Source organism: Pongo abelii, chromosome 20, assembly GCF_028885655.2.
Source record: "Pongo abelii isolate AG06213 chromosome 20, NHGRI_mPonAbe1-v2.0_pri, whole genome shotgun sequence".
Taxonomy (NCBI): Eukaryota; Metazoa; Chordata; class Mammalia; order Primates; family Hominidae; genus Pongo; species Pongo abelii.
In genome coordinates, this window is record NC_072005.2 from 17,149,131 (window position 1) to 17,171,359 (window position 22,229).

The 22,229-nt window shown below is 48.2% G+C and overlaps 1 protein-coding gene across 6 annotated transcripts in view; it reads right to left on the reverse strand.

Moving 5' to 3' along the window:
* CPAMD8 (C3 and PZP like alpha-2-macroglobulin domain containing 8) overlaps positions 1-22,229 on the reverse strand; it is a 138,247-nt gene that overhangs the window by 51,065 nt on the left and 64,953 nt on the right. For all 6 annotated transcript variants that reach the window (XM_054539883.2, XM_054539886.2, XM_054539890.2 and 3 more), the window contains 4 exons: positions 16,045-16,107; positions 9,672-9,903; positions 4,847-5,000; positions 3,110-3,240 (listed from right to left, as the gene is read on the reverse strand). In XM_054539883.2, the coding sequence (XP_054395858.2) occupies positions 3,110-3,240; positions 4,847-5,000; positions 9,672-9,903; positions 16,045-16,107 (580 nt within the window). The remainder of the gene's footprint in view (positions 1-3,109; positions 3,241-4,846; positions 5,001-9,671; positions 9,904-16,044; positions 16,108-22,229) is intronic.

The window sequence follows — 22,229 nt, forward strand, 5'->3', positions numbered from 1 at the left end:
CCACTACACTCCAGCCTGGGCGACAGAGTGAGACTCCATCTCGAAAACTAGTAATAATATAAATAAATTAATAAATAAATAACCCAGTCTCAGGTATTTCTTTATAGCAATGTAAGAATGAACTAACATAACAAGGATGCACTGTGCCTCTGGCTGACCATTGGCTGGGGCCCTGGGCACAAATCCAGGGGCCCCTCATGGTTTCTGGGTCCCAAGAAACCTCTGCTGACTCAGCTCACAGAGGACCCCACAGCCGGCTTCCTCAATGATGCCCATCTCTTCCACTCTGCCCCTCTGCCGTGGCTTGGGTTTGCTCCTTGAGTGTTAGCCCATCTCGGGCTGCACTTGTCCATCCTGGTTCCAACCTCCTTTGTCTCTGTGCCCTTTCCGGCTCAGGGCCAGATCTCAGAACATGCAGCCTGCATGATGCCACGAATACTAGCTCTGGCTGGGCGTTTCTACAACCTTGTAGTACAGATCTGTGCTTCATTCCTTTCGGCCTCTCTGGATTTGCCTGTTCTGGGCATTTCATATAAATTGAATCATACACCATGTGGCCTTTTGTGTTTGACTTTTTTTTTTTTTCTTTTTGAGACAGGGCCTGGCTCTGTCGCCCAGGCTAGAGTGCAATGTCACAAGAGTCCCTCTGTTGCTCACTGTAACTCCCACCCCCGGACTCAAGCAAGCTTCCCTCCTCAGCCTCCTGAGGAGCTGGGACGACAGGTGTGTGCCACCATGCCCAGCTAATTTTTGTATTTTTAGTAGGGACAGGGTTTTGCCATGTTGCCCAGGCTGGTCTCGAACTCCTGACTTCAGGTGATCTGCCCACCTTGGCCTCCCAAAGTGCTGGGACTACAGGCGTGAGCCACCGTGCCCGGCCTGTGTCTGTCTTCTTTCACTCGTATCACGTTTTCTAGGTTTATCCACGTTGTAGCATGGATCAGTGCTTTATTTACTTATTTATTCATTCATTTAGACAGGGTCTGGCTCTGTTTTCCAGGCTGGAGTATAGTGGCATAATCATAGCTCACTGCAGCCTCCAACTTCTGGCCTCAAGCCATCCTCCTGCCTCAGCCTCCCAAAGCACGAGGATTACAGGTGTGAGCCACTGCACCCGGCCCTTCACTCCATTTCACAGCTGAATAATATTCCATTGCATTGAGGAACTGCATTTCATTGACCCACATTCATTTCTCTAATTCATCAGCTGATGGACATTTCCTAAAATAGAAAGTGTATTCCTGACTTTGGTCTGGGATTCCCCAGTTGACTGTTATAAATGCCTGTGTGACAACAGCACATGGGTCTTTAGTAGACAGGCCAGACACCATGAGAGGCTTTCCACCGACACTCTCATTTAACCATCCAGCGGTTCCATCCAAATCTGGGGCTCTCACTCCAGAGCCCACTCCCTGGCTGGCCAGCCCTCCTATCACTCCAGTGAGGCCTGAATTATTTCTGCCTCCTCTTTGCTCCTTGGAATTTCACTGAAGTGAAATTCACGTGGAGATGATTGAAAACTCTCAGCCTCCCAGCAGACATAGAGGATCGTAGTCCCCTTGCAGACCAGCAGGGGAGCAAGGCAGAGCGGTGTCCGTACTCCTTGCACCTGCCAAGCCATCCCCACCCTGGTACAGCGCCCATGATGGGCCATGCACAGGTGATGCTTCCCCACTGGCCCATGCATCCTATTCAGCTTCTTGCTCCTAAGTCCAGCTCAGCAGGTGGCACCTACAGCCCTCTGGTGGGAAGAGGCAGGAGGAACACTTTGCTGCTTTATCAAGCCGCACATCCTGGTGCCTCTTGTTTCATAAATTGCTTTTCTAATTGTAGCTTCATCTTTTGCATCAACATTTCAAGTCTTCTGACGCCTATATCTTTCCCCAGAGCTGCCCGCAGGAAGCTGGACAAGTGGATACTGCAGGTGCAGAGACAGTTCTGTGGCATGGATGAGAGGAAAGGCTCCGGGGAAGGAGACCCTCAAGAGTTCCTCTGTGTGGATTGAGAAATCCCTTCTGTAAAGGGAGGAGGCAAGAACGCCAGGCGTCCAGGTTCTGCAGCTCGGAGGGGCTCACTGCCTCCTTCTTGGGCCTTAGGAGGGAAGGCTGTGGCCCAGGGAGGATGCCCTGGCTGGGCAAAGGGTGACTGGGGGTCTCTGCGTTACCCCATCGGGACCATCCCATCCTGCTGGCTCACAGAGATCTTGGTCCCCACCTGACAGCACTCTTGTCCCCGAGAAGTCCATCACATTGCATCAATGACACTACAGTGGCGATCTGTCCACTGTCACCACTCCGGAGTTGACTCTGCCCAGTGGGCACGTGACTCTTGGTGCTGACAGAAGCCACTTGTGTTCAGGGCCAGCAGGATCCCAGCAGGGAGGGAGAGCAGCTGTTTGCAGCTGGGCCTCTGGGGAATGTGAGACCCTTGGGGCTGCTGTTAGGGGCTCCTGTTGGTGCAGCACCAAATGGAGCCTCAGTAGGGCTCTGATGTGTCCAAGCAGCCAAGAAAAGATGAGGCATGGTGGCTACTGCACGCTCAGCCCTGAGACATCTGTGTGTCATCTCTCGCTTCCTACCCCATCTTATGAAGGTGAGCCCCTCGTCTTACGGAGCGGGGCTGGAAAGCCAGGATGCTTCCCGAGACCATGGGTAAGTGGCCAATCCTGGATTCATAGCCGGGGGTCTGTGAGATCCTGGTGCCTGCCCCTGCCCCCTGCAGCTCTGTGTCCTTCCTACACAGGCCATCCAATGACAATGCCCCAAATGCTGAGTCATGGTCCCCACAAATGCCTATCACAAGCGTGAGATGAGGGACATGGTCTTCCTAAATAGTTCACCCAGGGGTCAGGGGGCCCTTGCTGCAGCCCCTCAAGAGTCCAAGGCTGCTTTGCCAAAGCCCACTCTGCACTTTAGGGAGGGACCGGACCACCGTGATCCTCCAACAAGGAAGTACGCCAAAATCCAAGCACCCTGAGCTCTCAAGCACAACCTGTGAAGGCTGCCCAGGCCCTGGCTCAGCCTCAGACCACACACTCCAGCTGGCCCCAGCTTCATGACTGAAGGAATGAAGCCCTGGCTAAGCACCAGAGATGAGGACACGGCCTTACCTCAACCATCACATTGCGCCTGACGTGATCCACCCCGATGGAGACCCTCCTGTCGCCGTGATTCTCCTCAGGGTGTTTGCTGGACCTCCCATCCCGGCAGCAATTTGTGTCTCCGTAAGCAAGGGCTTTGGCTGCAGAAATTTGATGTCTTGGTCTCAGAACATGTCTCCACCCAAGATGGGGGCTGTCCCATCCCTATCCTTATCCCAGATGTGTGTGCATGCATGCATATGTGTGTGTGTGCATGTGGGTGTGTATACGCAGATGTGTGCACACATGCACGTGTGTATGTCTGCACATATATGCACGTGTTTGAATGTACAGGCTCATGCGCATATGCATGCACTTCTACATGTGTTTGTGTGCACGAGTTTGTGTGTGCATTTGTGTGTGTGTACAAATTTGTGTGTGCATATGCATGTGTGTATCTGTACATGTGTTTGTGTGTATATGCATGTGTGTGCATTTGTCCATGTTTGTGTGTACAAGTTTGTATGTGTATATGCATGTGTGCATGTGTGTGCATGTGTTTGTACAAGTTTGCGTGTGCAATACATATCTGCACATGTGGGCATGTGTGTGTGTATGGATTTGTGTGTGTGTATGCATGTTTGCATGTGCAGGCATGTGTCTGTGTGTGTGGACTTGTGTGTGTGATGCATGTCTACACATGCGGGCATGTGCGTGTGTGGATTTGTGTGTGTGTATATGCATGTCTACACATGTGGGCATGTGTGTGTGGATTTGTGTGTGTGTATGCATGTCTACACATGTGGGCGTGTGTGTGTGGATTTGTGCGTGTGTATATGCATGTCTACACATGTGGACATGTGTGTGTGGATTTGTGTGTGTGTGTATGCATGTCTACACATGTGGGTGTGTGTGTGGATTTGTGTGTGTGTGCATGTCTACACATGTGGGCATGTGTGTGTGTGGATTTGTGTGTGTGTATGCATGTCTACACATGCAGGCATGTGCGTGTGTGGATTTGTGTGTGTGTATATGCATGTCTACACATGTGGGGGGGTGTGTGGATTTGTGTGTTTATATGCATGTCTACACATGTGGGCGTGTGTGTGTGTGGATTTGTGTGTGTGTATATGCATGTCTACACATGTGGGCGTGTGTGTGGATTTGTGTGTGTGCATGTCTACACATGTGGATGTGTGTGTGTGGATTTGTGTGTAGGCATGTCTACACATGGCGTGTGTGTGGATTTGTGTGTGTGTATATGCATGTCTACACATGTGGGCACGTGTGAGGATTTGTGTGTGTAAATGCATGTCTACATATGTGGGCATGTGTGTGGATTTGTGTGTGTAGGCATGTCTACACATGTGGACGTGTGTGTGTGGATTTGTGTGTGTGTATGCATGTCTACACATGTGGGGGGGTGGATTTGTGTGTGTATATGCATGTCTACACATGTGAACGTGCGTGTGTGTGGATTTGTGTGTATGCATGTGTGTGTATGCATGTCTGCATGTGTGTGTGCCACACTGGGTTGGCACCTTAAGAGCCCAGCTCCCCCAACAGGTGAGACCCCAGGGCCTGCCTCCCCAGTCTTCCTGGGCATATTCCTTCTATCCTGCTTGCCCCAGTTGCTGTCCCATTTTCCTTGGGACAGTCCTGACCTTACCTGCTGCCCCATCCACCCCTCATCCCCAACTGGGGTCAATGCCAGGACACTTTTGTGGCCTGGAGGGGGGGACACCCCAAGAACTGTGGGGTCCTCACCTGTGATGTTGTTGAGCCCCAGGTCGCTGAAGGACAGAACAACCCAGATGGGCTCAGCCTCCCCGGGGGCCACACACATCTTCTTGGTCAGATGGCGTTTGCCAGGATGCCCAACAAACTGGATGCCCTTGGGAACCGAGAGCTTCATGTACACCTGCAGAGAGTGGCATTGGCTCATGGTGCCTGGAATCCAGGCCCCCTCCCAGTGCCTCGAGGACCAACACACTGCACGTACCAGACTTGTCAGCCTCTCAAAGAGCCATGCTCCCCCCGGAAGGTCCCCTTTCTATTTCCGATCAGAACAAACTACCCTCTGCTGTCTGGTGCCCCACTTGGCCCTCCCATGTCCATCTGTCTTGCTGTGAGCCCTCTCCTCCCCACAGCCCTCCGTATCCCCACAGGTCCAGATCTCCCATGGACTGAAGCTGCCAGTTCCAGCCAGGGCTGCCGCTCCTCCATGTCCATCCACTCCAGAACTCCAGATGGATGCAACCTCTCCCACAGCAGGTCCACAGAGTGCCTCTCCTGACCCTCTCGCCAGCCATGCAACTCCATGATGTCAGAGTACAGCTCTGTGTGCGCACATGTGTGTGTATTCATGTGCATGTGTGTGCTGTGAATGCACGTGTCCCTGGGTGCACACTTGTGTGCATGGATGCAAGCACAGATTGCACACACACGTGCGTACATGCATGTACACACATGTGCATCTACCGGGTGAAGGCATGTGGACATGCATTGTGTGTGTGTGTATGAGCATGCTGGTTTCTGCATGCATGTGTGTGCCTATATGGGTACAGAGGTGCTATGGATGCATGCATGGGTCTCCATGTGCATGTCTGTGTATAGATGTGCAAGTATGGCATGTGTATACATGTATCATGTACATGTGCATATGTATGCCATGACAACATGTGTGGGTGCATCATGTGCATGCTCACACATACTGGTCTCTGTGTGCATGTGTATGCATTTTGAGGGGTGTGTGCGTGTGCACTGTGGGTGCATATGCAAGCACATTTGCAACCCCTCCATCTAAGAGGAAATCTTTGCTCCACATCCATTTCTTCAACCAGCATATATGGAGCACCTACTGGGTGCCCCACTAGGAACTAAAGAAACGGCTGATCAAGACATGAGTGATTGCTGAGCCTCAGAATGTTGTCCCACCCAAGGGCTGGCACAGAGGCTGCAGGTGTGACATGGAGGGAAGGATGCGGGGAAAATGTGAAGTGGCACCCGTGACAGAGTCCTGAATCCTGCCAAAGGAAAGGCCCAGCTAGATCTGAGAGCCAATGGCTGCTGCAGGGTGCACATCAGGAATCCCCACATCCCCCTCGAGGTAGCATTTTCCTAGGAAGAAAGAAAGAGGCCGGGTGCGGTGGCTCACACCTGTAATCCCAGCACTGTGGGAGGCCGAGGCAGGCAGATCACCTGAGGTCAGGAGTTTGACACCAGCTTGGCCAACATGGGGAAACCCCGTCTGTACTAAAGACTGGGCGTAGTGGCGGGCACCTGTAATCCCAGCTACTCAGGAGGCTGAGGCAAAGGAATCCTTGAACCTAGGAGGTGGAGGTTGCAGTAAGCTGAGATCACACCACTGCACTCCAGCCTGGGCAACAGAGCGAGACTCCATCAAAAGAAGAAGAAAAGGAAAGAAGGGGAAAGGAAGGGAAAGGAAGGGAAAGGAGGGGAAGGGAGGGGAAGGGAAGGGAAGGGAAGGGAAGAGAAGAGAAGAGAAGAGAAGAGAAGAGAAGGGAAGGGAAGGGAGGAGAAGGGAAAGGAAGGGAAGGGGAGGGGAGGGGAGGGGGAGGGGAGGGGGAGGGAAGGGAGAAAGAAAGAAAGAGAAAGAAAGAGAGAGAGAAAAAGAAGAAAGAAAGAAGAAAGAAAGAAAGAAAGAAAGAAAGGAAGGAAGGAAGGAGAGAAAGGAAGGAAGGAAGGGAGAGAGGGAGGGAGGGAGGGAGGAAGGAAGGAGAAAGAAAGAAACTCAACAGTGTCAATGAGCCATTTTCCAGGTTCTGAGTGAAATGACCAGCGCTCCCCACTGGAGGGTCTGAATGGGTCTGTTTTCTCTGTCCTGGGGACGGTCATACGAGCTGGGGTGGTCCTTAAGCACATACACTGCCTAGCAGGACTTCCTTCTTCCTACTGGAAAAGCTAGACACCAGCATGTGCTCAGAGCCAATCTGGACACCTGGGGATTCTGCTCACAGGTTTCAGAGGGAAGCCTCCCTTTAGGGGCCACCCTACAGGTCGGGGCATAGTCTGTGTGTATTCTTTCTTTTGGAAACCGAGATCCTATTCCTCCCAACCATAATCCATATAAAAAGAATGGTAAAGGATGGATTGTAAAGGTTAGGACTGAAGCTAGGATTCTGGGCACCACTCCCTGGCCATTCTGAGTCTAACACCTCCCATTTATCCCTCACCAAAGCCACCCTGTGACCGTTGCCTTGGTTGCTTCCTGCCTCCTTGCCTCTTGCCCAGACAATGGCAGGAGCCTCTGACCTCCTCGTCCTCTTCCTCCTCACCTGCTTTTCCATCTTCCCTGACCAGACCCCAAAGCCAAGCCAAACTGTGTCTGAGGCAGGACCCAGGAAAGGTCAAGCTGCCTCCTGCTTCTGTTGCTTGTACATGCTATTCCCTCTTTGCAAATGCCCTTCCCGCCCCGATGCCTGACTCAAACATCACCTGCAGACTCTCAGGTTCAGGGGGACTTCCCCTTTTCTGGGCTGTCCCAGCACCCGTAGACATTGATTCTAACACACAGCTCCGCCACTCACTCCCTGGAGGCCCCTGAACCCATGACAATGCTCCTTTGAGCTTCCTAATGGTGAACGATTCCATCAGAGACCCTTCTTCCTCGGCCCACACAGGAACTTGATAAGATGATGAAGGTGGCCGGGTGTGGTGGCTCATGCCTGTAATCCCAGCATTTTGGGAGGCCAAGGCAGGCAGATGGCTTAAGGTCAGGAGTTCGAGACCAGCCTGGCCAACATAGTGAAACCCCGTCTCTACTAAAAATATAAAAATTAGCTAGGCATGGTGGCGGGCACCTGTAATCCCAGCTACTCGGGAGGCTGAGGCAGGAGAATCGCTTGAACCCGGGAGGCGGAGGTTGCAGTGAGCCAAGATCATGCCACTGCACTCCAGCCTGGGCAACAGAGCGAGACCCTGTCTCAAAAAAAAAAAAAAAAAAAATGCAAGTAAAATTGTCAGCCCAGCACCAGCTGCAGAATTACATGCCCCACCAAAACTGAGTGAGTGGGATCTAAACACAAACCACTTCGCTCCAAGGTTGAGCTTGGATCTCACATCCTGGGTGACGGGGTCTTCTGATACTGGCACAAGCCACTAGAAGCCAAGAGAGAGGTAGAGAGGGGCCGAGTGCAGTGACTCATGCCTGTAATCCCAGCACTCTGGCAGGCCGAGGTGGGAGGGTCACTTGAGGCCAGGAGTTCGAGACCAGCCTAAGCAACATGCCATCTCTACGAAAATGAAACAAAATAATTAGCTGGGTGCAGTGGTGCACACCTGTAGTCCCAGCTACTTGAGAGGCTGAGGATGGGAGTTGCTTGAGCCTAGGAGGTCAAGGCTGCAGTGAGCTGTGATTGTACCAGTGCACTCCAGCCTGGGTAATAGAGTAAGACCCTGTCTCAAAAAAAAAAAAAAAAAAAAAAAAGAGAAAGAAAGGCATAGACAGATTCTCCCTCAAGGCCTCCAAAAGGGACCAGCCCTGATGATACCTTGCCTTCACACTTCTTCTCGTGAACTGTGGGACAATACATTTCTGTTGTTTTAAGCCACCTGGTTTGGGCTACCTTACTAGCCCAAGGAGACTAAGACAGCAGCCTTTCCTGCCGCCTCCAAGAGAGAACTTTGGCCTTCACTGCACACCTCTGGCAGACACTGGAACCCCAATAATATCATCGAAAAACAGCCCTGCTTCATGTTCTCAGTGTCTACTGAGACTAACTCATTTAACCCTTTAACCCCCAGCGAGGCTCCGACACACCAACAGATTGAATAACGTGCCCAAGATCAGCAGCTCTACGAGTATCAACCGGGATTCCAAGCACTCTCTCTGTTCACCACCAGGATTTCCTGGTACTTTGCGGGGTGTCTGCGAATTAAGACCCACAGGCCAAACCAGATCCACCACCTGTCTCTGTGGGGCCCACAAGCTAAAGATGGTTTTCATCTTTTTCAAATGGTTAGGAGGGGAAAAAAATTAAAAGAATGATTATTTTGCGACAGGTGAAAATTCTATGGAGTTTGGATTTTGGTGTCTAGAAATCAAGTTTTATTGGAACACAGCCACATCTGTTCAGGTAAGAGATCATCTAGGTTGCTTTTATGCTATAAGGGCTGAGTTGAGTTGCTGCCACAGGGATTGTACGGCCGGCAAAGACGGAAATATTTCCTATCTGGCCCTTTACAGAGAAAGCTCCATGCTATCATATATGATACCAGTCCAGGCACGCCCTTGCTAGGCCAGGGAGTCAGGGACGACGGCTCCACTTACACGAAGTCCCTCTCACTCACACACATGCTTCCCCACCTCCTCCTCACCCGGCTTTGACGGTTGGTGAATCAGAGGCTGATCTCATCCCACTCCTGCCTCCCTGATAGCACAGATGACGCATCCTCCCCAAAGCCCCCCAGGCTGAGCCCACCCATCCCTTCCTCCCCAACATCATAGAGGATCTCGCCCTCCTAAATCCCCCAAGCCGACACTGTCCCACCCCTGCCTCCCTTATAGCACCAGTGCAGTCCCAACTCCCCACTGAATGGAAGAAGGCTATGTATTTGGGGGGCTGAGTACCTCGGCACAAGTGCCCATGTAGTTGTAGACATTGAGTGGGATCTTGACCTGCTCCCCACGGATGATGAGAGGGGGGAGCGTGAAGTCCACGAAGAAGGGCTTGAAGGTCTTCAGCAGGGAGGGCTCGGCGATGCCTAAGCCCTGAGAGGAGGACAGGGCCACGGCCTCACCCACCCAGCTGGTGATGGAGTCCGGGACCTTCACACTGAGTGTCTCCTCACCAGATGGGTCACTGCAGAGAGACAGACAGCCATAATGGGGGGCCCTTCTCCAGGGCCATGCCTCGGGGGGGCAAGTGGGCATGGATGACCCACACTGGATGGCTCAGAGAGGCACCCTAGGAGCTTAGAAACAAGCATTGAAGGCATCACAAAAGCGGCAAAAGGAAAAAACTGTTCCTCAGCCCTGACTCTAATAGAAAACATGGGCTGGGCACAGTGGCTCATGCCTGTAATCCCAGCACTCTGGGAGGCCGAGGTGGGAGACTGTCTGAGCCCAGGAGTTCCAGACCACCCTGGGCAAGATAATGAGACCTTGTCGCTACAAAAAATTTAAAAATTAGGTGGGTATAGTGACACATGCCTGTAGGCCCAGCCACTCAGGAGGCTGAAGTGGGGGATTCACTTGAGCCCAGGTGGTCGAGGGTGCAGTGAGCTGTGATCCTGCCACTGCAGTCCAGCCTCGGCAACAGAGTGAGATCCCTGTCACTCACACACACAAAGATTATTGAAAGAAACTAAAAAAGACAAAAAAAGACATAAATAAATGAAAACATATCCCATGTTCATGGATCAGAAGACTTGTTAAAATGTCAAAACTACCCAAAGTGATCTATAGATTCAATGGAACCTCTATCATAAAGCCCAATGACTTTTTATTTTATTTTATTTTGCAGAAATAGAAAACTCCACCTTGAGATTTTGCATGGATCTCAAGGGACTCTGGTGGCCAAAGAAAGAAACCAGAAGAATAAAGCTGGAGAGCTCACACTTCAAAACTTACCACAAAGCTACCATAATCAAATCAATGTGTTACTGGCATAAAGACAGACATACAGACCAATGGAATCAAACAGAGAGCCCAGGAATAAACCTTGACAACATAGTCAAATGATTTTCGACAAGGGCTTCAAGATACTTTACGGAAAAGACAATCTTTTCAACAAATACTGCTAGAAAAAGCAAACATCCATATGCAAAAGAATGAATTTGGACCTTACCTAACACTATATACAAAAGTTAACTCAAAAATGAATCCATGACCTAAAAGTAAAAACCAAAACTATAAAACTATTAGAAGAAAACAGGGCAAAAGCTTCATGACGTTGGGTCTGACAATGATTTCACGGATATGAAAACAAAGGTACAGGCAAAAAAAAAAAGAGTAGACAAGTTGGACTTAATGAATACTGCAAAATTTTAAGCATCAAAAGACACTATTCAAGGGCTGGCATGGTAGCTTACCCCTGTAATCCCAGCACTTTAGGAGGCCGAGGAAGGAGGACCACTTGAACCCAGGAGTTTGAGACCAGCCTGGGCAACACAGCAAGACCCTATCTCTACAAAAAATTTAAAAATTTAGCCAGGAGTGGTGGTGTGCACCTGTAGACCCAGCTACTTGGGAGGCTGAGATTGGAGGATCACTTGAACACCTGGGTGACAGAGTGAGACCCTGTCAAAAAAAAAAAAAAAAAAAAAACACGCTATCAACAGAGTAAAAAGTCAACTCAGTGGGAGAAAATATTTGGAAGTCATATATCTGATAAGGAAATAATATCCAGAATATACAGAGAACTCCTGAAACTCAATAACAAAAACAGCAACACGATTCAAAAATGGGCAAATTACTTGAATATAGACATTTCTCCAAAGAAGATAGACAAATGACTGATAAATACATGAAAGATGCTCAACATCACTAATCATTAGGGAAATGCAAATAAAAACTACAATGAGATACCACTTCATGTATTTAATTAGGATATTAAAAAAGAAAGGGAAAGAAAAAAGGCTGGGCACAGTGGCTCACGCCTATAATCCCAACACTTTGGGAGGCCGAGGTGGGTGGATCACTTGAGGTCAGGAGTCTGGCCATTGTGAATGATGCTGTGAACATGGGTATACAAATATCCCTTTGAGACTCTGCTTCCCATTCTTTTGGGTATATACCCAGAAGTAGTGGGTGAAACCCCATCTCTACTAAAAATACGAAAATTAGCCAGGTGTGGTGGCGTGTGTCTGTAGTTCCAGCTATTTGGGAGGCTGAGGCAGGAGAATTGTGTGAACCTGGGAGGCGGAGGGTGCAGTGAGCTGAGATTGCACCATTGCACTCCAGCCTGGGTAACAGAGCGAGACTCTATTTCAGAAAAAAAAAAAAAAAGAAAGAAAGAAAGAGAAAATAGTAAGTGTTTGTGAGGATGTGGTAAGATTGGAACCCTGTTACACTGTTAGTAGAAATGTAAAACGCTGCAGCTGCTGTGGAAATTAGTCTGGAGGTTCCTTAAAAAATTAAACATAGAATTACTACATGATTCAGCAATTCTACTTCTGGGTATATACCCAAAAGAATGGGAAGCACGGTCTCAAAGGGATATTTGTGTACCCGTGTTCACAGCATTATTCACAATAGCCAAAAGGTGGAAGCAACTCAAGTGTCCATCGACAAAAAATAAATGGATAAACAAAATGAGAGAATCCATGCAATGGGATATTATTCAATCTTAAAAGGGAAGGAAGCCGGGTATGGTGGCTTACACCTGTAATCCCAGCACTTTGGGAGGCCGAGTGGGGGGTGGATCACAAGGTCAGGAGATTGAGACCATCCTGGTCAACATGGTGAAACCCCGTCTCTACTAAAATACAAAAAATTAGCCAGGCATTGGCTGGGCACAGTGGCTCACGCCTGTAATCCCAGCACTTTGGGAGGCCGAGGCGGGCAGATCACGAGGTCAGGAGATCGAGACCATCCTGGCTAACACGGTGAAACCCCGTCTCTACTAAAAATACAAAAAATTAGCAGGGCGTGGTGGTGGGGGGCTGTAGTCCCAGCTACTCAGGAGGCTGAGGCAGGAGAATGGCGTGAACCCGGGAGGCAGAGCTTGCAGCGAGCTGAGATCGCACCACCACACTCCAGCCTGGGCAACAGAGCAAGATGCCGTCTCACACACACACACACAAAAATAGCTGGGCATGGTGGTGCGTGCCTATAGTCCCAGCTATTTGGAAGGCTGAGGCAGGGGAATCACTTGAACCCTGGAGGCAGAGGTTGCAGTGAGCCGAGATTGTGCCACTGCACTCCAGCCTGATGACAGAGCGAGACTCTGTTTCAAAAAAAAAGGGAAGGAAAATTCTGACATGGATTCTCCAACACAGATGAGCCTTGGGGACATTATGCTCATTGAAATAAGCCAGTCACAAAATGACAAATACTACATGATTCCACTTACAGGCGGTCCCTAGAATAGTCAAACTCAGAGACAAAAAGGGTTGTTGCCAAGCGCTGGGGGAAGGGAGGAGAGAGGAGTGAGTGTTTAATGGGACAGAGTGTCAGTTTTGTAAGATGAAAGGAGTCACAGAAATGGGTGATGGTGATGTTTGCACAATAACATGAGTGTCCTTAATACCACTGAACTATATACTTAAAAATGGTTAAGATCGTAAATTTTATGTTGAGTATTTCACCATAATTTTTTAAACCAATTCATTTTTGAATCATTTTCCCTTTTTGAGACAGGGTCTCACTCTGTAGCCCAGGCTGGAGTGCAGTGGTACAATTTCGTGTCACTGCAGCCTCAACCTCCTGGGCCCAAGCGATCCTCCCACTTCAGCTTCCCAAGTAGCTGGGACCACAGGCATGTGCCACCACACCTGGCTAATTTAAAAATTTTTTTTAGAGATGAGGCCTTGCTATGTTGCCCAGGCTGGTCTTGACCTCCTGGGCTCAAGCAATCCTCCTGCCTCGGCCTCCCAAAGTGCTGGGATTACAGGCATAAGCCACCACACCCTGCCTTTAAATGGGTGTGGTTTAAAAGAGAGTTGACCAGTCCTCTTTCGGGTCCAGCAGGAACCTCCTCCCTGGTCTCAGATCTGTCCCCTCTGATTCATCCTTGCTCCAGCCAACAAGAGAGGAGAGAGAACATTCCAAATCCTAAATCTCAAATCCCTGGCTCTCCACACCTGCACCCCAACCCCACCCCCACAGCCCACATGGTCTCATACTCCCTGCATCCTCCTCAGCTCCTTCCATCTCATTTCAACCACGTGGAAATCCACCAGCCTCTCCTACTTTGCAGCACTTGCTCATGCTGGTCCTTCTTCCTGGACACCCTTCCCTTTCTTGCTTATTCATATGGTGGGACTCAGCTTGGGCCCTACATTGAGGAACCTCTCTGGCTTTTCCAAAGGATTCCACCATCTTTCTCTGCCTCCCAAGCTCCATGCCCAGCCTTCCAGGAGAAGACTAACCCCACTGCACCATGATAGCTCTGTGGGCACCTGTCTACTCTAGCTACAATGAAAATGTTATGAGTGCTGGGACTCTGTCTGCCTTATTAAAGGGACCATCCTTAACATCAAAAACATCCGGGCCAGGAGCAGTGGCTCACGCCTGTAATTCTAGCATGTTGAGAGGCCAAGACAGGAAGATCACTTGAGGCCAGAAGTTTCAGACCAGCCTGGGCAACATACAGAGACCCCATCTGTATGAAATAATTTTTTTTTTTTTTTGAGACAGAGTCTCGCTCTGTCACCCAGGCTGGAGTGCAGTGGTGCAATCTCGGATCACTGCAAGCTCTGCCTCCTGAGTTCACACCATTCTCCTGCCTCAGCCTCCCAAGTAGCTGGGACTACAGGCACCTGCCACCACGCCTGGCTAATTTTTTGTATTTTTAGTAGAGACGGGCTTTCATCGTGTTGGCCAGAATGGTCTAGATCTCCTGACCTCAAGATCTGCCCGCCTTGGCCTCCCAAAGTGCTGGGATTACAGGCGTGAGCCACCATGCCCGGCCAAAATAATTTTTTTAAATGAAAATTAGCCAGGTGTGTTGGTGCATGCCTGTAGTCCCAGCAACTCAGGAGGCTGAGGTGGGAGGATCGCTTGAGCCCAGGAGTCTGAGGCTGCAGTGAGCTATGATGCCTGGGTGACAGAGCGAGATCCCAACTCTAATAAATAAAGTAAAATAAAATAAAAATAATTTTTTTTTTGAGACGGAGTCTTGCTCTCTCGCCCAGGCTAGAGTGCAGTGGCACCATCTCGGCTCACTGCAACCTCCGCCCCCCGGGTTCACGCCACTCTCTTACTTCAGCCTCCCGAGTAGCTGGGACTACAGGCGCCCACCACCATGCCCGGCTATTTTTTGCATTTTTAGTAGAGACAGGGTTTCACCGTGTTAGCCAGGATGGTCTCAATCTCCTGATCTCGTGATCCACCCACCTCGGCCTCCCAAAGTGCTGGGATTACAGGTGTGAGCCACCGTGCCCAGCCCTAATAAAAATAAATTGAAAAACTTTTTAACAATAAAAAAAAGCTCACCAGACTTCCAGAAAGTTAGATACATTTGAATGATGATGGACAGATAGCCTGTCTTACAGGTGGGCCCCCAGAGCAAAACACAGTGACCTGGATGTGTTCTGATCAGCAGTCAAACCTTCCCACGATGAGGACATACACATCCCCCAAAGCAGCCTGAGGGGCCCCCAGGTGCGTGCCTGTCTCTGCCAAGCACTTGCCACAGCACCTTGTGCCTGGAAGAAGGGCACGGCTCCAGCAGTCAGCCCACCTGCTGGCCCGGGCTGGACCAAGAGTCAGTTTTCGTGCCAAACTGGTTTGCCGGGGCAAGCCACTGCCACTTTCTACTAGTGTTATTGGTGCTCTAACGCTGAGCATTGCAAGAAAAAAAGTCCATTGCATTCAGCAGAAAAGGGGTGCCTGCACTCCTGCTTCAAAGAGAACTAAACAGGGGGTAAAAAATGCAGAAAGGAAATGTGTGGAGAAAGGCATCCTGTTTTTCGAGCAAGAGCTGTAGTCCCCCAAGGAGCAAGGACTGGGGGTAGGTGGAGTCAAGTTCATGTTCCAGGGAACTGTAATCATTTTAATGAGCTGGTTATAAAAACAGAGCAGATAGAGTAACCCCAAGAGGGAGTTGTAAGAGGCACAAAGCCCTTGCATTTCATATTTCACAGGCAAACGTCCAAATGTGCAGCAGGACTCAAGGATGGCTTCATGGCTTGAAGTTTTATGTGTTAGAAAAAGATGCACAGTGTCTTACTCAGATGTTGGTATCAGGCTTGCCCGTCCCACCGGGGGCTCTCTGGACCCGCATGAGTGCCTTTCAGTCAACCGGCAAAGTCAGCACAGAAAAGAAATCTTAATGTACCTGATGTTGAGACAATGCCAAATCCATGTTTCAGGGAAGAAAGTCCTTTTTCTCTTCTCTGTTCTATGAAAAGAAAAAAAGAAATGATTAAGGTTTCATGAACATAACAAATCTTATGTGAACCTAGCAGCTTCGCATTCTATTTGATCAGATATAATGCATTAATTTCTTTTACCTGGAAGGGTTAACATTGTACTTCACTGGGATATAACATGTTAACTCTCTTACCTGGCAGGGTTAACAGTCTACTTGATTAGGACATAACTTGTTTTTTAAAAACTTTATTTTAGGTTCAGAAGTACATGTGCAGGTCTGTTACATAGGTAAACGTGTGTCATGGGGGTTTGTTGTACAGATTATTTCATCACCCAGATACTAAGCCTAGTGCCCAATAGTTATTATTTCTGATCCTTTCTGTCTTCCCATCCCCCACCCTCAAGTAGACCTGTGTCTGTTCCCCCTTTTGTGTCCATGTGTTCTCATCATTTAGCTTCCACTTATAAGTGAGAATGTGCAGTATCTGGTTTTCTGTTCCTGCATTAGTTTGCTAAGGATAATGGCCTCCAGCTCCATCCATGTTTCCACAAAAGACATGATTTTGTTCTTTTTTATGGCTGCATATTATTCCATGGTATTTCTGTACCACATTTTATTTATCCAATCTGTCATTGATGAGCATTTAGGTTGATTCCAGGTCTTTGCTATTGTAAATAGTGCTGCAGTGAACATTTGTGTGCATGTGTCTTTATGGTAGAATGATTTATATTGCTTTGAGTACATACTCAGTAATGGGATTGCTGGGTCGAATGGTAGTTCTGTTTTTAGCTCTTTGAGGAATCACCACACTGCTTTCCACAATGGTTGAACTAATTTACACTCCCATCAACTGTGCATAGCATCCCCTTTTCTCCACTACCTCACCAACATCTGTTATTTTTTTACTTTTTTTTTCTTTTCTTTTTTTTTTGAGATGGAGTTTCCTTCTTGTCGCCCAGGCTGGAGTGCAATGGCACAATCTCAGCTCACTGCAACATCTGCCTCCCAGGTTCAAACGATTCTCCAGCCTCAGCCTCCCGAGTAGCTAGGATTACAGGCACCTGCCACTACACCCAGCTAATTTAGTATTTTTAGTAGAGATGGGGGTTTCACCATGTTGGTCAGGCTGGTCTCGAACTCCTGACCTCAGGTGATCCACCTGTCTCGGCCTCCCAAAGTTCTGGAATTACAGGCATGAGCCACCGTGCCCACCTTATTTGTTGACTTTTTGATAATGGCCATTCTGACTGGCATGAGATGGCATCTCATTGTGGTTTTGATTTGCATTTCCCTTTTTTTTTTTTTTTTTTTTTTTTGAGACAGCATCTCACTCTGTCACCCAGGCTGGAGTGCAGTGGTGCAATCTCTGCTCACTGCAACCTCCACCTCCCAGGTTCAAGTGATTCTCGTGTCGCAGCCTCTTGAATTACACCCGGAATTGCAGGTGTGCCACCACGCCCAGCTAATTTTTGTATTTTTAGTAGAGATGGGGTTTCGTCATGTTGACCAGGCTGGTGTCAAACTCGCGACATCAGGTGATCCACCCACCTTGGCCTCCCAAAGTGCTGGGATTACAGGCGTGGGCCACCGTGCCTGGCCTGATTTGCATTTGTCTAGTTCAGTGACATTGAGCTTTTTTTCATATGCTTGTTGGCTGCATGTATATTTTCTTTTTTTTCTTGAGATGGGAGTCTCTCTCTGTTGCCCAGACTGGAGTGCAATGGCACAATCTCGGTTCACTGCAGCCTCTGCCTGCCAGGTTCAAGCGATTCTTCTGCCTCAGCCTCCCGAGTAGCTGGGATTACAGGTATCCACCACCATGTCCGGCTAATTTTTGTATTTTTAGTAGAGACGAGATTTCACCTTATTGGCCAGGCAGGTCTCGAACTCCTGACCTTGTGATCCACCCACCTCAGCCTCCCAAAGTGCTGGTATTACAGGCGTGAGCCACCACGCCCAGCCTGCATGTATATCTTCTTTGAAAAGTGTCTGTTCAAGGATGTAACTTGTTAATTCTTTTACCTGGCAGGGTTATCATTCTACTTAAGAATAGTAGAAGCAAGGTATCAAAGGCTTGGCAGAGTCCATCTTTAAACAGTCGTGCTTCCTCTCCTGGATGCAGAAGGGATAAAGGCCTGCAGGGGCCACCCTATGCCTCTCCCTTTGCTAATTTCCCTCCCTGGGTTTTACCACGTTCATCTTCATCATCACACTGAACTCTCCACCTCCTGCTCACCCATCCTCTGTTTCCTAAGGAGTGCCTTCATGCATTCTTGTTTGAGCCTCAGAAGCCTCACAGTTCACCCTCCTCAAAGGCTGCTCCTTCTCCTTTCTCAAAAAAAAAAAAAAAGTCTTTCTCAAAATTTGGCAAAAATAAAAATGCTCCTATCCTTTCAACCATCAACACCTCTCCTAGAAGCAGACCCTGGAAACACCCACAGACGTGTGCAAACACAGAGAGATGGAGTGGTTCATCGTGGCACTATGAAAATTAGCAAATAGCCCAAATCTCCATCATTAGGAGGACTGGCAAATCAAATGATAGTATATTCATTGGTGGACTATTATATATTTGTAAAAAAAAAAAAAAAAAAAAGAGTGAGGTAAACATGCATTTACTGATATGGAATGATTTCCAAGACTTGTTAACTTTCAAAAGAAATGTACAAAATGACATTATGGTATTCTTCTATTCATTTTTTTTTAATCCTACATATGCACAGAAGAATATCTAAGAAATTATTCAGACTGGGCACAGTGGCTCACACCTGTAATCCCAGCACTTCAGGAGACTGAGGTGGGTGGATCACTGGAAGTCAGGAGTTCATGACCAGCCTGGCCAACATGGTGAAACCCCCTCTCTACTAAAAATACAAAAATTAGCCGGGGTTGGTGGTGCAGGCCTGTAATCCCAGCTACTCAGCAGGCTGAGACAGGAGTATCACTTGAACATGGAAGGCAGTGAGCTGAGATCCCATCACCGCACTCCAGCCTGGGCAACAGAGTGAGACTCCTCCTCCTCAAAAAAAAAAATTATTCAGCATGGTTGCTTCTGAAGAAGGGAATGGAGGGTCTGAGGGTGGGAAGGAGACTTAAATTTCATTAAATATCCTCTTCTACTGCTTGAAAAAAATGTTAACCACATTTACATGGTTAAAAAAATATGTTGGGGCCGTTCCAAGATGGCCAAATAGGAACAGCTCCAGTCTGTAGCTCCCAGTGTGATTGACACAGAAGACGGGTGATTTCTGCATTTCCAACTGAGGTACCTGGTTCATCTTGTTGGGACTGGTTGGACAGTGGGTACAGCCCATGAAGGATGAGCTGAAGTATGGCGAGGTATGGCAGTGTGTCACCTTACCTGGGAAGCACAAGGGGTCAGGGGATTTCCCTTTCCTAGCCAAGGGAAGCCGGGACAGACTGTACCTGGAAAAACAGGACATTCTCGCCCAAATACTGAGCTTTTCCCATGGTCTCAGCAACCAGCAGACCAGGAGATTCTCTCCCGTGCCTGGCTGGGCGGGTCCCACACCCATGAAGCCTTGCTCACTGCTAGCGCAGCAGTCTGAGATGGAACTGCGAAGTGGCAGCTGGGCTGGGGGAGGGGCGTCCACCATTGCTGAGGCTTGAGTAAGTAAACAAAGTGGCTGGGAAGCTTGAACTGGGCGGAGCCCACTGCAGCTCAGCAAGGCCTACTGCCTCTATAGACTCCACCTCTGTGAGCAGGGCATAGCTGAACAAAAGGCAGCAGACAGTTTCTGCATACTTAAACGTCCGTGTCTGACAGCTCTGAAGAGAGCAGTGGTTCTCCCAGCGCGGCGTTTGAGCTCTGAGAATGGACAGACTGCCTCCTCAAGTGGGTCCCTGACCCCCATGTAGCCTAACTGGGTGACACCTCCCAGTAGGGCACGACAGACACCTCATATAGGCGGGTGCCCCTCTGGGACGAAGCTTCCAGAGGAAGGATCAGGCAGCAATAATTGCTGTTCTGCAATATTTGCTGTTCTGCAGCCTCCACTGGTGATATGCAGACAAACAGGGTCTGGAGTGGACCTCCACCAAACTCCAACAGACCTGCAGCTGAGAGACCTGACTGTTAGAAGGAAAACTAACAAACAGAAAGGAATAGCATCAACATCAACCAAAAGGACATCTACACCAAAGCCCCATCTGTAGGTCACCAACATCAAAGACCAAAGGTAGATAAAACCACAAAGATGGGGAGAAACCAGAGCAGAAAAGCAGATAATTCTAAAAACCTGAGCGCCTCTTCTCCTCCAAAGGATAGTAGCTCCTTGCCAGCAACAGAACAAAGCTGGACGGAGAATGACTTTGACAAATTGACAGAAGTAGGCTTCAGAAGGTCGGTAATAACAAACTTCTCTGAGCTAAAGGAGCATATTCAAACCCATCGCAAGGAAGCTAAAAACCTTGAATAAAGGTTAGACGAATGGCTAACTAGAATAAACAGCATAGAGAAGACCTTAAATGACCTGATGGAGCTGAAAACCATGGCACGAGAACTTTGTGACGCAGACACAAGCTTCAATAGCCGATTCGATCAAGTGGAAGAAAGGGTATCAGTGATTGAAGATCAAATTAATGAAATAAAGCAAAAAGACAAGGTTAGAGAAAAAAGAGTAAAAAGAAATGAACAAAGCCTCCAAGAAATATGGGACTATGTGAAAAGACCAAATCTATGTTTGATAGGTGTACCTGAAAGTGATGGGGAGAATGGAACCAAGTTGGAAAACACGCTTCAGGATGTTATCCAGGACAACTTCCCCAACCTAGCAAGGCAGGCCAACATTCAAATTCAGGAAATAAAGAGAATACCACAAAGATATTCCTCGAGAAGAGCAACCCCAAGACACATAATTGTCAGATTCACCAAAGTTGAAATGAAGGAAAAAATGTTAAGAGCAGCCAGAGAGAAAGGTCCGGTTAACCACAAAGGGAAGCCCAGCAGACTAACAGCAGATCTCTTGGCAGAAACCCTACAAGCCAGAAGAGAGTGGGGGCCAATATTCAACATTCTTAAAGAAAAGAATTCTCAATCCAGAATTTCATATCCAGCCAAACTAAGCTTCATAAGTGAAGGAGAAATAAAATCCTTTACAGACAAGCAAATGCTGAGAGATTTTGTCACCACCAGGCCTGCCTTTCAAGAGCTCCTGAAGGAAGCACTAAACATAGAAAGGAACAACCAGCACCAGCCACTGCAAAAATATGCCAGATTGTAAAGACCATCGATGCTATGAAGAAACTGCATCAATTAATGGGCAAAATAACCAGCTAACATCATAATGACAGGATCAAATTCACACATAACAATATTAACCTTAAATGTAAATGGGCTAAATGCCCCAATTAAAAGACACAGACTGGCAAATTGGATAAAGAGTCAAGACCCATCATTGTGCTGTATTCGGGAGACCCATCTCATGTGCAGAGACACACACAGTCTCAAAATAAAAGGATGGAGGAAGATCTACCAAGCAAATGGAAAGCAAAAAAAGGCGGGGGTTGCAATCCTGGTCTCTGATAAAACAGACTTTAAACCAAAAAAGATCAAAAGAGACAAAGAAGGCCATTACATAATGGTAAAGGAATCAATTCAACAAGAAGAGCTAAGTATCCTACATATATATGCATGCAATACAGGAGCACCCAGATTCATAAAGCAAGTCCTTAGAGACCTACAAAGAGACTTAGACTCCCACACAATAATAATGGGAGACTTTAACACCCCACTATCAATATTAAACAGATCAATGAGACAGAAGGTTAACAAGGATATCCAGGACTTGAACTCAGCTCTGCACCAAGCAGACCTAATAGACATCTACAGAACTCTCCACCCTAAAACAACAGAATATACATTCTTCTCAGCACCACATCACACTTATTCTAAAATTGACCACATAATTGGAAGTAAAGCACTCCTCAGCAAATGTAAAAGAACAGAAATCACAACAAACTGTCAGACCACAGCACAATCAAATTAGAACTCGGGATTAAGAAACTCACTCAAAACCGCACAACCACATGGAAACTGAACAACCTGCTCCTGAATGACTACTGGGTAAATAACGGAATGAAGGCAGAAATAAAGATGTTCTTTGAAACCAATGAGAACAAAGACACAA